General features: G+C 44.7%; 1 protein-coding gene across 3 annotated transcripts in view; it reads right to left on the reverse strand.

The window, feature by feature from the left end:
* Nucleotides 1-16766, reverse strand: part of MEMO1 (mediator of cell motility 1) — a 143785-nt gene extending 127019 nt beyond the window's left edge. Inside the window, exons 1-2 of one of the 3 annotated variants that reach the window (XM_003908479.5) lie at nt 16659-16766; nt 15908-15985 (exon numbers count right to left, since the gene is read on the reverse strand). In XM_003908479.5, coding sequence (XP_003908528.2) covers nt 15908-15968 — 61 coding nt within the window. In that variant the 5' untranslated portion in view covers nt 15969-15985; nt 16659-16766. The remainder of the gene's footprint in view (nt 1-15907; nt 15986-16658) is intronic. The other 2 variants (XM_031655045.1, XM_017947414.3) reach the window with 2 other exon arrangements.
* Between the last annotated feature and the right edge of the window lie 242 nt (nt 16767-17008).

Raw genomic sequence — 17008 nt, forward strand, 5'->3', positions numbered from 1 at the left:
GACTGGTCTCGAACACCCAACCTCAGGTGATCTGCCCACCTCAGCCTCCCAAAGTACTGGGATTACAGGCATCAGTCACCACTCCCAGCCACCTCAATATTTTTTTTTTTTTTGAGATGGAGTCTTGCTCTGTCGCCAAGGCTGGCATGCAGTGGCGTGATCTCGGCTCACTGCAAGCTCCGCCTCTCGGGTTCACGCCATTCTCCTGCCTCAGCCTCCGGAGTAGCCGGGACTACGGGTGCCCGACACCAAGCCCGGCTAATTTTTTGTACTTCTAGTAGAGACGGGGTTTTACCCTGTTAGCCACGATGGTCTCAATCTCCTGAACTCGTGATCAGCCTGCCTCAGCCTCCCAAAGTGCTGGGATTACAGGCGTGAGCCACCACGCCCGGCTCAATAATTCTTAAATGAATACCACAAATATTGTACTCAAGGAGATAAAAGTCACAATGTCGTGGTGGCTCACACCTGTAATCCCAGCACTTTGGAAGGCTGAGGCGGGCCAATCACCTGAGGTCAGGAGTTCAAGACCAACCTGGCCAAGATGGTGAAACCCCATCTCTACTAAAAATACAAAAATTAGCCAGGCGTGGTGGTGCGTGTCTATAGTCCCAGCTACTCAGGAGGCTGAGGCACAAGACATCGCTTGAACCTGGGAGTTGGAGGTTGCAGTCAACTGAGATTGCACCACTGCACTCCAACCTGGGTGACAGAGCAAGACTCTGTCTAAAAAAAAAGAAAAAAAGAAAAAAAATTAATAGACATATGGCCAGGCACTGTGGCTCATGCCTATAATCCCAGCCTTTGGGAGGCCAAGGCAAGTGGATCACTTGAGCCCAGGAGTTGGAAACTAGACTAGGCAACATGGCAAAAACCTGTCTCTACCACAAATACAAAAATTAGCCGGGCATGGTAGTGCACACCTGTAGTCCCAGCTACTCAGAAGGCTGAGGCAGGAGGATCAAGTGAGCCCTGGAGGTAGAGGTTGCAGTGAGCTGTGATTGTGCCACTGCACTCCTGCCTTGGGGTGGGGGTGGAGGTAGAGAGAGGGAGGGAGGGAGGGAGGGAGAGACGCAGGGAGAGAGGGAATGAGGGAGGGAGGGAATGAGGGAGAGAGGAAGGAAGGAAGAAAGGAAGGGAGGAAGGGAGGAAGGCAGGAAGGCAGGAAGGCAGGCAGGCAGGCAGGCAGGCAGGCAGGCAAGTAGGAGGGAAAACATGACCAAAAAACAGGAAGAAAAATAATTCATTATACCCAGACCCAGAAATTATAGATTAAAAAACAGCTATTGTAGAAATATTCAATATGCTCAAAAATCTAAATGACATTAATATATGCAAATAAGAGAACCGGTCAGGCACGGTGGCTCACACCTGTAATCTCAGCACTTTGGGAGGCCGAGGTGGGTGAATCACTTGAGGTCAGTAGTTCCAGACCAGCCTGGTCAATATGGTGAAACCCCATCTCTACTAAAAATACAAAAATTAGCCAGGTGAGGTGGTGGGCACCTGAAATCCCAGCTACTTGGGAGGCTGAGGCAGGCAGATCACTTGAATCTGGGAGGCAAAGGTTGCACTGAGCCAAGGTTGCAGTGAGCCGAGATTGCACCACTGCACTCCAGCCTGGGTGACAGAGTGAGATTCCATCTCAAAAAAAGAAAATAAGACAATCAAATGGAATACAGAGAGATGAAAACTATAATATTTGATATGAAAGTTTCATTCATGGAATTAAAAGCAAAATTAGATACTGCAGATGATCACTGAACTTGAGAACAAAGCAAAAAGAAATTATCCAAAAGGAAACACAGAAAACAAGGGGGGAAACACTCTCAGTGAACTATGGGAGAATATTAAGCTATCTAAGACATATGTGACTGGAATGTCAGAAAAACAAAAAGAGAAAAAAAAATACTCGAGGAGGTATTAATAAAGACAAAAAAATTCCAAATGTTCTGAAAACTATAACCCAGGCATCCAAGAATCATAGTAAGCCCCACAGGATAAACTCAAAACCATTCACAGGTACATGATAACAGCAGGAAAATGGTAATAAGTAAGAAATTGTCAAGCAACCTGAAGAAAAGACACACTATATTCAGAGAAACAAATATAAAAAAATCATAGACTTCCAGAAGCTATGCTAAACCAAAATACAATACAAAATTTATAAAGTGCTACAACACACCAAAAACTTAATACCTACCAAACTACCTTTCAATAAAGAAGGGCATAATGATAGAGTGAATTCATCAAGAAAACATATATCCCAATATGCACACCAAATAATATAAAATCAAAATACATGAAACGGCAGGGCTTGAGGGGGAGAGGAGGGGAGGGAGAGAGAGAGAAAAAGAAAGAAGAAAGAAGAAAGAAAGGAAGGAAGGAAATTAAAAGAGGCATGGCATGGTGGCTCATATCTGTAATCCCAGCACTTTGAGAGGCCAAGGCGGGCGGATCACTTGAGGTCAGAAGTTCGAGACCAGCCTGGCCAACACGGTGAAACCCCCTCTCTACTAAAAATAAAAATTAGCTGGGTGTGGTGGTGCACACTTGCAGTCCCAGCTGAGGGAGGCTGAAGCAGGAAAATCAATTGAACCCAAGAGGCGGAGGTTGCAGTGAGCTGTGATCGTGCCATTGCACTCCAGCCTGAGCGACAGTGCGACACCTGGTCTCCAAAAAAAAAAAAAAGGAAACTAAAAGAAAAAATAAGACAAATCCACATCTATAGATGGAAGTGTCAACACTGCTCTTAAGAATTCATAGAAATAGTGAAAACAAAATCAATAGGAATACAGAAGATTCAAATATAATAATCCAACTTAATCTAATTAACATTCACAGAGCATTCCACCCCACAACTACAGAAAACATACATACTCTTCAGGAGTCAGGGTCACGCTCTGTCACCCATGCTGGAGTGTAGTCGTGTAATCATAGCTCAATGAAGCCTCGAACTCCTGGGCTCAAGGAATCAACCTGCCTCAGACTCCCAAATTGCAAGGATTACAGGCATGAACTACTATGCTCAGCAGAGAACACATATTACTTTCAAATGAACATGGAACACTCACCAAGACTGAATATGGAACATTCACCAAGACAGACCTTTTAATGCACCACAAAACAAGTCTACTGTGAGCTGTCAGGGCCCAAGGGAGAAAAATAGATGTAATAGTTCCTAAACTTATTTGACCATAAACCCTTCCTGCAAAAGGCATCTCCGGAGACTACTGTCTCCCAGAACACCTTGAGGTTAGGGACCTAAAAAATACTCGAAAAAAATACTTGAGGTAATAACAAAGACAAAAAATTTCCAAATTTTCTGAAAACTATAACTCAGACATCCAAGAATCATAGTAAGCCCCAAACAGGATAAACTCAAAACTATTCAAAGGTACATGATAATAGCAATAAAATGGTAATAAGATATCATCAAGCAACCTGAAGAAAAGACACACTATGTTCAGAGAAACAAATATTCAGAGAATATACACACTATATTCAGAAAGACACACTATATTCAGAGAAACAAACCACCATGCCTAGCTAATTTTTATATTTTTAGTAGAGATGGGGTTTCACTATGTAGGCCAGGCTGGTCTCAAACTTAATGCTTAATCTGTATTCCTTACAGGATGGGGAAAGGTACCCCAACCATTTTCAACATCTCTTCCTTTCTCCCGTCCTGTGACTAACAAAATCTGGCAATGAATACAAATCTCCTTTCCTTGACTATCAGCCAGGATTAGTCAATCTTATGAAGTATCTGAAAAAGTCCTAAAGCAGGAATAAGCTTGACATATTTGGGGAACTGCAAGGAGCCCAGAATGGTTGGAATAATGTGGGTGAAAGGAAAAATGGTAGACAAAACGAGAAAGTTAAGCAGAGCTCATAGTATATAAGACCTTGTAAGTTGTGGTAAGAAGTTGGAATGTGGTTATGTAATTGGGGGAGGGGAGGTTAAGAAAAGGATATTATCGAATTTACATTTTCAAAAAGATTTATTTGCCTCTGTGTAAAGAACAGAAATGGAAACTGGGCAACCAGTAAGAAGCTCTCCCAGTAACATAAGAGATAGCTAAGACCAGAGTGACTTAACCAGACTTACATGTATGTGTCTCACAGAAAAATGCCCAGGCAAATCTACATAAATTATGTTGAGATGTCTTCAAGCTTTTTTTTGAGACAGAATCTCACTCTGTCACACAAGCTAGTGCAGTGGCACAATCACAGCTCACTGTAGCCTCAACCTCCCAGGCCCAAGCGATCCTCCTACCTCAGCCTCCACAGCATACGGGACTATAGATAGGCATGTGCCAACCATATCTGGCCAATTTTTGTTATTTTTTTGTAGAGACGGGGTCTCACTATGTTGCTGGTCTTGAACTCCTGAGCTCAAGTAGTCCTCCCACCTCGGCCTCCCAAAGTGCTGGGATTACAGGCATGAGTCACCAAGTCTGGCCTAAAGTATTTACTTGGCTCCCAGGACATATTCTCCTTCTCATGAGATGCTTAATCTGTATTCCTTACAGGATCTCCCTTATCCCCCCAGCCTCTTCACGTTGGAATGTTCTAAGGCTTGGTCACTGAACCTCTTTTGTCTAACTATTCTCATTCCCATGGTAATTTCATCCAGCTACCTGGCTTTAAAATCATTTATGGCCAGGCACAGTGGCTCATGCCTGTAATCCCAGCACCTTGGGAGGACAATTTGGGTGGATCACGAGGTCAGGAGTTCGAGACCAGCCTGGCCAACACAGTGAAACCCCGTCTCTACTAAAAATACAAAAAATTACCAGGTGTGGTGGCAGATACCTGTAATTCCAGCTACTCGGGAGGCTGAGGCAGGAGAATCACTTGAACCCAGGAGGCAGAGCTTGCAGTGAGCAGAGATCATGCCATTGTACTCCAGCCCAGGAGACAGTATGAGACTCCATCTCAAAAAAAAAAAAAAAAAAATCATTTATATGATGCTATCTTCCGCTTTTAAATCTCTAGTCTAGACCACTCCCCTGAACTCCAGACTCATACATACACTTGACTGTACAGTGAACATCTCAAACTTAACATAATAAAATTGAGCTCCTAACCTTCCCTCGCCAAACTTGTTCCTCTTAGGTCTTCCCTATCTCAGTATAATAGCAACTCCATCACTGCTACTGCTCGGGGATAAACCTTAAGAGATAAACATGACTCCTTTCTTTCTTTCGCACCCCATACTTCAAGTATGTCAGCAAATCCTCTCAGCTCTATCTTCAAAATATATTCAACAACCAACCACTTCTCACCAACTCTACCGTTACCACTCAGTTCAAGCCACTAACATCTCACAGTTGGGTTACTCCTTTCCTCCTAACTGGTCTCCCTGGTTCTGCCCTTGCCACTGCTTTCACCACTCCCCAGCCTTCAACTACTCTCATCACAGCAGCCAAGTAATTCTATTAAATCTAAATTAGATCATGCCATCAACTGCAAAACCTTCCAATGACCATCTGACTCAAGTAAAAGCTCTTTCTAGACTAGGCACGGTGGTTCATACCTGTAATCCCAGCACTCTGGGAGGCTGAGACAGAAGATTGCTTGAGTCCACAAGTTTAAGACCAGCCTGAGCAATACAGTGAGACGCTCCCGCCCCCCGCCATCTCTACAACAAATACAAAAATTTGCCAGGCACGCTGGTACCTGACTGCAGTCCCAGCTACTCGGGAGACTGAGGTCACTTGTGCACGAGAGGTTAAGGTTTCAATAAGCTATGATTGCACCACTGTACTCTAGCCTGGGCAACAGAGCAAGACCCTGTCTCAAAAAGTCTACAGCCACCTCTTAACTCATATAACACTACTCTGTTCCAGTTCACTTCACTTCAGCTGCAATGACCTTGCTTACTGGGTGTTCCTCAAATAGTCCAGGCCTCCTTTAGCCTCAGAACCTTTGAATCTGCTGTACCCTCTGCCTAAAATTATCTATCCCCAGATAATGTATAATAATACAAAAGGCTTGTTCTTTCACCTACTTCAGGCTTTTTTTTTCTTTTTTGAGACAAATCCTCAGTCTGTCACCCAGGCTGAAATGTAGTGGTGCAAACATGGTTCACTGCAGCCTTAACCTTCTGGACTCAGGCAATCCTGCCTCAGCCTCCTGTGTAGCTGGGACCACAAGCACACATCACCACATCACTACATCCAGCTAATTTTTTTATTTTTTGTAGAGATGGTGGTCTCACTTTTTTGCCCAGGCTGGTCTCCAACTCCTGGGCTCAAGCGATCCTCCCATCTCAGCCTCCCAAAGTGCTGGGATCACAGACCTGAGCCACAGCACCCAGCTCAAGTCTTTACTCAAATGTAATCTCAGTGAAGTCTTCCCCCCTTTTTTTTTTTTGAGACGGAGTTTCACTCTTGTTGCCCAGGCTAGAGTGCAGTGACACAATCTCAGCTCACTGCAACCTCCACCTCCTGGGTTCAAGTGATTCTTCCACCTCAGCCTCCCGAGTAGTTGGGATTACAGGCGCACACCACCACGTCCGGCTAATTTTTTCTATTTTTAGTAAAGACGGGGTTTCGTCTTGTTGGCCAGACTGGTCTCAAACCCCTGACCTCAAGTGATCCGCCTTCTTCAGCCTCCCAAAGTGCAGGGATTACCAGCGTGAGCCACTGCGCCCGGCTGAAGTCTTCCCTTTCAATGCTATTTAATATTGCAGCCTCGACCCCCGAGCCTTTAACATTCCCTATGCACCAGCTGTGCTTTGCTACTGTCCATAGCACTTTCCTCTATCTAGCATACCATGTATTTTCTTTTTCTTTTTTTCCATGACACAGCCCTCAAGAGGTCCTAAGAACATGTACCCAATTTTCCTTAGTTACTTTATTCATCATCTGTCCCCCCATTTAAAGTGTAAACTCCAGGAATTTTTGTCTGTTTCATCCCCTGCTATACACCTAGTCCCATCAGCAGTGCCTTTCACATAGCAGAAATCAATTGGTTCAATACTGAATTGCTGAATATTAAATAAGGCCTCTTCAGAAGTGCCATAAATTTTGTTACGTCCAATTCAAATGCTAGGACTAGCCTAATAAAAATATACAAATATACCAATTATTTTGTCAGTATTTATATTATATATGTATTATATTTATATTACACTCAGCATTCATGTTTTTAGTTATACATTTATTATTTTTTAATGTAAGATATTACTTGACAATTACAAAGATGTTTACTGATTCCAAATAGTTCAACTGCTCACTTACCCTGGCATAGCGATAAATGGAAAGAACAGTAGGCTTCAGCCAAAAGTCCTGGGTTCAAATCTTAGCTCTGTAATTTACCAGTTACGACTCATGCAAGCCTCCCCCAAGTCTTAGTTTTTCTTCTTAACAGTAAGCTTTAGCCAGAAGTCCTGGGTTCAAAACCCAACTCTACCATTTACAAGTAATATGATTCAGATGACGCAGCCTCCTCCAAGTCTTCGTTTCTCATCCATAAAATGGCAAGGTGAGGGTAAAATTAAAGACTTGCCTGCATTACCTACCCTATACCTAATTATAGGATTATTGTAACAATTAAAAATATACGGCCGGGCACGGTGGCTCACATCTGTAATCCCAACACTTTGGGAGGCCAAGGCGGGCGGATCACGAGGTCAGGAGATCCAGACCATCCTGACCAACATGGTGAAACCCTGTCTCTACTAAAACACAAAAAATTAGCCAGGCATGGTGGCACATGCCTGTAGACCCAGCTACTTAGGAGGCTGAGGCAGGCGAATCACTTGAACCAGGGAGAGGTAGCAGTGAGCCGAGATCTCCCCACTGCCCTCCAGCCTGGGCGACAGAGCGAGACTCTGTCTCAAAAACAAAACAAAACAAAATATATATATATGAGGAAATCCTTTATATAAGCCATAAATAATATACATATATACATAATATACACGTATGAGTCAAATATCCATACAGTAGTTTGGGGAAAATGAAGTGGGACAGAGTAAGTTCAGCGTTTCTGGCAGCATATTTTCCCATACATTCCTGCCCCTAATACTAAACTCTAATTTTAGAGTCAGACTGGTTCTTCAACTTACTAGTTATACCTTAAACAAGTTACTCAACTTAGGTCATTGTTTCCACATCCATAAATGGAAATAATACCTACCTTGGAGGGTCCTTTTGAAGATTAGGGATTATATACATACATACGTTATATACCTATGAAATATACTTAATGAAAGACTTTTTTTTGTCATTTTCATCTTCTTTCAAATGGACAAAAACTCAAAAGTAGTTGACAGGAACCATGGAGATAGAGAAGGAGATGATTTTGACTTGGAAACTGCATATGAAAGGACAAGGAAACTGCAAACTAGAAGTAATCAAGCAATCATATCAACAGTTTGCCTATTAAATTTGTTCTTTCCTTCTTGCCTTTCTGCAAGGTAAAATAGGATGGGATGCAAAGAAAAATCAGCATGCAGAAAACAGTATTTAGTAACATAAAATAATTCACTTTGAAACTAAATTTTATTACATATTTAGTCTTTCCAAAGAGAAGTATTTTTATTATTCAGTTTTTCAATTTCCCACACACCAAGATGTATTATTTTGACACTCTATCTTTTTTTAATCCAATCAAACTTACAGCTAATATTTTACACTCCTAAACTTAAGGTACATGCCAAAAAAATTAAGTTGTAGTTTTCCAGCTATAGAACCCTGATATAATTTTATTAAATGTTTAGAAACATAGAATTAATGAAAACAAAAACTAAAACTGCATTTAAGATATATATCATAGAAATACTTCAAGAATGCTCTTTGAAATTATCAGACTTTGATATTTCCTCAATTCCATGACAGCCGTGATTATAAGATGTACCATCAATACTATAACCACCATTTTCCAGGGGAAAAAAAGCAAAGAAATGTTCTATTTCTTAACATAGGGACTTGTTACACAGGGCATATTAAATCTGTGAATATCCACCGAGGTATATACTTGATTTGTATACTTTTTCAATATATGTTTACTTCAACAAAAAAAATTAATGTAATGTCCGGCCACTTCACAAACACAGCAGACATATGCTCAAATCAACCAAATGAACTATAGATCTAAATATGAAAGATAAAAAGATAAAGTTCTTAGGGAAAAGCACAGGAGAGTAACTTCATGACATTCAGGTAGGTAGAGATTTCATAAATGGGAAACAACAAAAGCACTAACCAACTGATAAACTGGCTTTCTTTAAAATTAAGAATTTGCCCAAGCATGGTAGCTTATGCCTGTAATCCCAGCACTTCGGGAGGCCAAGGAAGGAGGACAGCTTGAGACCAGGAGTTTAGGCCGGGCGCGGTGGCTCAAGCCTGTAATCCCAGCACTTTGGGAGGCCGAGACGGGTGGATCACGAGGTCAGGAGATCGAGACCATCCTGGCTAACACGGTGAAACCCCGTCTCTACTAAAAAATACAAAAAACTAGCCGGGCGAAGTGGCGGGCGCCTGTGGTCCCAGCTACTCGGGAGGCTGAGGCAGGAGAATGGCGTAAACCCGGGAGGCGGAGCTTGCAGTGAGCTGAGATCCGGCCACTGCACTCCAGCCTGGGCGACAGAGCCAGACTCAGTCTCAAAAAAAAAAAAAAAAAAAAAAAAAAAGAGACCAGGAGTTTGAGACCAGCCTGGGCAATAAGCAACAAAGTGAGACACCATCTCTACAAAAAATTTTAACAATTAAGCCAAGCATGATGGCGCACACCTGTAGTTCGCTACTCAGGAAGCTGAGACAGAAGAATCGCTTGAGACCGGGAATTTAAGACCCGCCTCAACACGAGCGAGACGCCATCTCAACAAAAAATTGTAAAACTTAGCCAGGCATGATAGTACATGCCTAATAATCCTAGCTACTCGGGAAGCTGAGGCAGGGGGATCGCTTGAGCCCAAGAGTTAGAGGCTGCAGTGAGTTATGATCACACCATTGCCATTCAACTTGGGCAACAGAGCAAGACCCTGTCTCAAATAAATAAATAAGTAAATAAATAAATAAAAGTAAGCACTTTAATCCATCAATGCACCAAGATTCTAAAAGAAGATAGTTGCAATATGTATCTAACAAAGAAATGTAGCCAGAATAAGAACTAGAAGTCAATATGAAAAAAGTAAACAGCCCAATAGAAAAAAAGGGCAAAAGATTTAACAGACACTTCACAAAAGCAGATATCCAATGGCCAATAAACATGGGGTCCCTAACATGAAAAAATGCTCAACTTCATTAAGCACCAGGAAAATACCAATTAAAACTACACTGCAATATCACTACACACCCCTCCAGAATAACTAAAAATAAAAAGACTGACATTACCAAGTGTTGGCAAAGATGAGAAGCAACTGGAGCTCTTACACACTGCTGGTGGGAGTGTAAATTTGTAAAACCAATTTGCAAAACTTTAGCAGAATCTACTAAAACTTATCATATGGGGCCGGGCGCGGTGGCTCACACCTGTAATCCCAGGACTTTGGGAGACCAAGGGGAGAAAATCAGCTGAGGTCAGGAGTTCAAGACCAACCTGGCCAACATGGTAAAACCCTATCTCTACTAAAAATACAAAAATTAGCCGGGTGTGGTGGTGCATACCTGTAATCCCAACTACTCGGGAGGCTGAGGCAGGAGAATTGCTTGAACCCAGGAGGTGGAGGTAGCAGTGAGCTGAGATCGCACCACTGCACTCCAGCCTGGGTAACAGAGTAGGACTCCAAAAAAAACAACTTACCATTTACATAGATCATGATCTAATCACTCCACCCTAAGGCATATACCCATCAAAAATCACATATACATTCACCAAAAAAAGGTATAACAGTGTTCACAGCAGCAAAACTAAAAAACCCAAAGATCCACCAACAGTAGAATAAACTGGAATTGTTACACAACAGAATGAACAAAGTACAATACAACACGTATTAATCTTACAAATGTAATGTTGAGCAAAAGTTCAAAGGAGCCAGGTGCAGTGGCTCACACCTATAATCCCAACACTTAAGGAGGCTGAAGGAGGAAGACTACTTGAGCCCAGGAAGTTGAGGCTGCAGTGAGCTATGATTGAGCCACCACACTCTAGCCTGGGCGAGAGACAGACTCCGTTTCCAAAAAAAAAAAAAAAAAAGAAGCTCAAAGAATACATACTATATAATTTTACCGACACAGAATTGGAAAACAGACAAAATTTTTCTACGGTCTTAGAATACAAGGAACATGGAATGGGGAGGGGGCATTTGGTGGGAACTCCAGTACTGATGTGTTTCTTGAATTGAATACTCATTCTGTGAATGTACTTATTCATCTAACTGAACTTGTTTAAAGTATGTCACACTTTAAAAATCTTACATTCACTGGATCCCTAACTGGCACAACAGGATTTGTAATCCTTTCCTACCACCAAGATGCTTCATCTATACCATAATCAGAGACTTGAATGGTAGCAGTCTCACATCAGCCCCACCGCTCTTTAGGATGTAAACATTTGTACCTGTCCATATATGCTACCAATACCTACCACTTGCTAATTATATGCCTACTATATGCCAAGCACTTTAACATTCAGTTAAATACTTACTGAGCATCTACTATGTACAAAGCCTATGCTGAATACTTAGGGTACAAAAAATGAGTAAGACATGGTACCTGGCTTACCTCATATACAGGTAACATCAAAAACTACGTCAGGGAGGCAAAGCACCAGAGTAAGTTTCTTGGAGGTGTTAATACTTGATTCTTTAAGAGAGGAGTAGGAATTATCCCAACAAAGAACATTTCAACAGAGGGACCAATTTGTGCAACAGCACAGTGATAAGAAACAGCATGACGTATTTAAAGAAACAATGAACAACTATTAGATGTCATTTAACGGGGGTAAAATCACAACTGGGTTGGGGTAGGGGAAAGCAGTAATAGAGATAGGAAGATGGCAAGTTATGAGGGGACTTAGACCTTAATCCAACAGGCAAGACAGATCAGCGAGGAAATGATCAAAGGAATGATTTGGCCAACATACTATTCAAGTAGCAGTACAGAAGATGGATTTAAGGGGATAAGACTGGCAGAAAGAAGTACAATTAGGAGACAGTTGTAATTATCCTGACAGAAGATAAGGGCCTAAAATAATGGAATGAAAGCAGTAGCAAATCTAGAGAAAATAAGACTACATTTAGATTATGCTGCTGGTCCAGAGATCAAACTTTGACAACCACTAACCTACACTAGCTAGGATTTGGCAAAATTTTTCTATGAAGAGCCAAACAGTAAATATTTCAGACTTTGTGTGTCACATACAGTCTCTACAGCATTTCATGTTTTTGTTTGTTTTTTAAACAACCCATTAAATATTAACAATCATTCTTAGCTACTAGACCTTACCAAAAAAAAAAAAAAGAAAGAAAAAAAAAAAGCTGCAGCTACATTTGGGGTATGGGCCACAGTTAGTTTGCTGATCCCTGCTGCACACACATAAAGAAGTGAGAATGGCCTGGGCGTGGTGGCTCACACCTGTAATTCCAGCACTTTGGGAGGATGGATCAGGAGGTCAGGAGTTTGAGACCAGATTAATATGATGAAACCCCATCTCTACTAAAAATACAAAAATTAGCCAGGCGTGGTGGCAGGAGCCTGCAGTCCCAGCTACTCAGGAGGCTGAGGCAGAGGGATCTCGAACCCGGGAGGTAGAGGTTGCAGTGAGCCAAGATAGTGCCATTGCACTCTACCCTGGGCAACAGAGCAAGATTTCATCTCAAAAAAAAAGAAAAGAAAAGAAGTGAGAATGAATCGTCCTATGAGATTAATTTTCCTAAAATGCTATTAACATCACATTGGTCCTCACTCTCAACTAAGTAAGTCCAGTCCCAATGATGCCTGGCATTCATAGGCATCTGTACAGTAGGACCAGCCTACTACTCCAGGCTCATGAATTATGCCCCTGTGTACCTTCCATTCTTATTAAATTGAACTATTTACATTTACCTGCCTCTGTATCTGTTTGGGGTTTCCCAATCCAATGTTCTTTCCTCCTGCTCCAAACCTGTTCAAATACTCTTCCTTCAAAGCATAATTCAAATTCTACCCCAAAATGATTCTACCCTCCTCAGAAGTCCCAAAAGCATATCTCAACTTACTTGATATTTATTTGCTGCCCTAAAAGTTATTACTTACTTCAAATAAACTGAAAATTCCTTGACGGCAGGAAATAATTTATGTTACTCTCTATCAACGATCTAGCATATAACAAGGGGTAAACAAAAAAAAGATATATGTGTGTTTATATATGTACACAAATTTTTTTCTGAAATAGCTATATAACTAAAGCAAATGTGTTTTCACCTTTATTTATGTCAGTAATTAAACACATTAATTCTATGGACATAACTTGAATGCTGTAGGAACCACAGAATGACAATCCACAAACATCTCTCCATCTCCTATTACTCACACTTTTTTAGGACTAATATACTAGAGAAATAACACAATACAAGTCCAATTTTTCCAACGGTCAATGTTATCAATGTAGGTACACTGGCAAATATTAAAGACAGGCATTACTAAACCCAGTCGAAGTTTACTTATCTGTAGTTGTATTTCATCTATTTTTAAAATACAAAATAAGCTTTTATAATTGAATTGCTTTAAATATACCCTCAATTATTACTCAAGTTTAAAAAGTCACACACCAACTCCCCCAAAAATTGTCACATATGTGGTCTTAATTTTAAGGTTCTCTGTGACAATGCACATTACCAAAAATGGCATTATTGATTTCACTCAGAATTTAGGAAAACAATACACTTAGAATTTTTAAGAAAATAGTCCTTTTAGTTCATTGTTGATAAATAACAATAATCACAGAATGTTTTGAGCTGGATTAACGAATTCATCTTAGAATACCAAAGAAGTCTTTCCAAATCCAAAGCGTAAGCTATGCCCTATAAGATTATCCAAAGAATGTTCAAGAATCTATAGAAATTCCTCCAGAATCACTTGCCCACATTCAATTGCAAACTACTACAAAAGTTTAAAACACTGAACTTCTGGCCTGGCACAGTGGTTCATGCCGGTAATCCCAGCACTTTGGGAGGCCCAGGCGGGCGGATCACGAAGTCGGGAGTTAAGAGACTAGCCTGGCCAACATGGTGAAACCCTGTCTCTACTGAAAATACAAAAAATTAGCTGGGCGTGGTGGCGGGCGCCTGTAATCTTAGCTACTCGGGAGGCTGAGGCAGGAGAATCGCTTGAACCCCGGAGGCGGAGGTTGCAGTGGATCAAGATCGAGCCACTGAACTCCAGCCTGGGTGACATATCCACATGTTTCCCCATACGCTGAACAAGAATAATTTAACTGGCATTCTCAGGCTTTCAGAACTGATTAAATGTTTATGAAGTACTTTAGGACCATGAAGGGAAGCCACTGTAACCATAAAATGTCATATTTGCTTAATGCAAAACTATAACTACCTGTTAGCTATAGCTGCAAATCCAATCCTCACAATTCTTTTGTGTCTCCCTAACACAGAAAATCTTCAGTGAGTCATGTATTTCAGTAAGGTACCTGTCTTAAATGAGCTAGTTTAGCAACCTCAGAGAAATGAATTTTCTTCCAAATCTTTGCTTTCTCACAGGCCATGTCACTCTCCAAGTCAATTTTTTGCAAAGGGAAACATGATCCGATTCACCTCGAGAAGTTAGGTCTAGTTATTGATAAGCCAATACCAAATGACTGAAGACTATGAGGAATCACAGTAGAACTTTCTTTGTTAACATACCAGAAATGTGACTCCTGAAAATAATCCCAGAAAACAGGCATTCTGACAAGCGCTTTATTAAAGGGAAAGTCCCTACACTTTTACATAAAGAACTTTGAAAATGCCTTTAGACAGTGGAGACAGAAAACTCAACTCGCTCAAAGCTTAAACTTAATTGGTTAGGTAGTTCCAGCACTTGCCTGGTGTTGAGCGACCAGTGACTGGGGCCACTGGTCGGGGAAAGTGCTGATGCCATCTCCAGCTGCCCCTTTCGTGAATGACAGTAACAATGCAAACACTGACAAAAGAGCTGCGAGCCCCCACACCCCCAAGCCCCTGCTTAGCAGTACTTCCACCCAGCCCCAGCATACAAAGCGACAAATCCCTGAAAGGCCCTCCTCTGACAGATCTCCCCATGCAGAGACCTCGCCTGTAGTCTGGTAACATGAAAAAGTGCTACCCTTCGCTCCTTGCAAGACAGCGGAGCCCCTTAAAGGTGCAGGGAAACGCTGCCTGCTTCTCCAGCGCCAGAGGCACGGGGCGAGAAGACTTCCTCTCCGGCTGCGGGCGCGGAGGCTCGGGGGCAGACAGAGAACTCCCTCTGGGCGAGGGTACTCCCCAGACGGCCAGCGGGGAGGGCAAGGAAAACGGGAGAGGAAAGGAAAGGGTCCCTGACTCGGCAGGAGGGCGGAGGGTCGCTGCCCTGTGGCGTGGACAACCGGGGCTCGGCGACGGGCACACCGTCCTTCCCGGGGGTGGCAGCGGCCGGCCGCCCGCTTCCTGCGAGCCAGAGGCGGCGACAAGTCGGCGTGGGTCCGGGAACACGTTCCTTCCTCGAGCCTTGTCCCGAGGGAGGGCTCAGGCTGTCGAGGCTACAGCTCCTCTGCGCCCCAGCTCGGCGAGCGTAGAGGCCAGCCGGCCCCGGGCTGCCGGCGCGGGATGCCGCCGCCCGGGTGGGGGAGGCAGCGAGGCCGGCCTCGGCTCGCTCCTCCCCACGCGGTCCGCGCCCGGCGCCCGTCCGCGCCCTCGTCCCCGCCCGCCGCCGCCGCCGAAGCCGGGCCGCCGACCTCGGCCGGCCGGGCGTGGGGAGCGAGCGGCGGCGGCAGCGGGCGGGCCGGCGGCCTGGGGCCCTACCTGAGGCTGTGTAGCAGCTCCCGGCGTGACTGGCTTCCCGGCAGACCACTCGGTTGGACATCTTGGTGCCTGTGCCGCCTATGGTGCACGAGGATGAATGAGGAGGCGGCGGCGGCGGCAGGAGCGGCTCCGCGAGGGGACGAGACACCGCGGGCCCAGCCCAGGAGGAGGCGGCAGCGGGGAGGGGAACAGCCCGGCCCAGGAGGAGGAGGAAGAGGAGGAGGCGGCGGCCCAAGAGGAGGAGATGGCAGCCGGGGCGGTGGCGGCGGCAGCAACAATCACCACAAACTCCGGCCACCGCCGGAAGATGGGGCCCACGGCGGCCTCACCGAAGCCCGGAAAGCCCTGGCCCCGGCCCCTGGCGTCCCCGCTGCTGCCCAGCCGGGGCTGGTTCCGCCGAGCCGCCCCCACGGCCCCCTCCCCTCCCAGCTGGCCTCCTCGAGCCACCGCGGGTGACCCCACCCCCGTGACTCCGCGCCCGCCCCCGCCCCCCACCCCCCGCGGGGCTCCCCGCACCCACCCCCACCCCCGGCAGGGCCCTCCAGCCCGGCCGCCCGCCGCCGGCCCCGCCCCGCTCCTCCTCCCGGCCGCGCGGCGAGGTTAACGGCGGAAACTGGACAGGCCTGACGGCATCTGGGGTCGGGCAGCCCCGCGAGGAGGCAGCGGCGGCTGCAGCTACGCGCACACAAAAGCCCAGGGCCGGGGCCTGAACCGGGGAAGGCAGACCCGAGAAGAGCCAACGCTTCCTTACTCGCCACTCTAACGGGTCCTGCCCACTGAGCATGCCCAGCACCGCTGCCTAGCCCGCCGAGGAATCTCAACGTGCACGCTCCGCTCTCCGGGGTTTAGCGGCAGCAGAGGCTGGGAGGTGGGGGCAGGGCGCGGGGAGCAGGACGCAGCCGCAAGGCAAGCCCCCTCCCCCAGCCAACTTCCTCAAATGGAGAGCACCTAGGGCTCGTGGATGCGGCATTCCACGAGGACAGTCCCGCGGGTATCCAACATACACAGGCATCTTTCATGGATTCGCACCCCCAAGGTCTCATTCCTAGGGTGGCCACGCCGTAAAGTTCATCTGTAGAAGCAGGCACGTGGTAAAGTGTG

This window comes from Papio anubis, chromosome 14, assembly GCF_008728515.1.
Source record: "Papio anubis isolate 15944 chromosome 14, Panubis1.0, whole genome shotgun sequence".
In the NCBI taxonomy this organism is placed as follows: domain Eukaryota; kingdom Metazoa; phylum Chordata; class Mammalia; order Primates; family Cercopithecidae; genus Papio; species Papio anubis.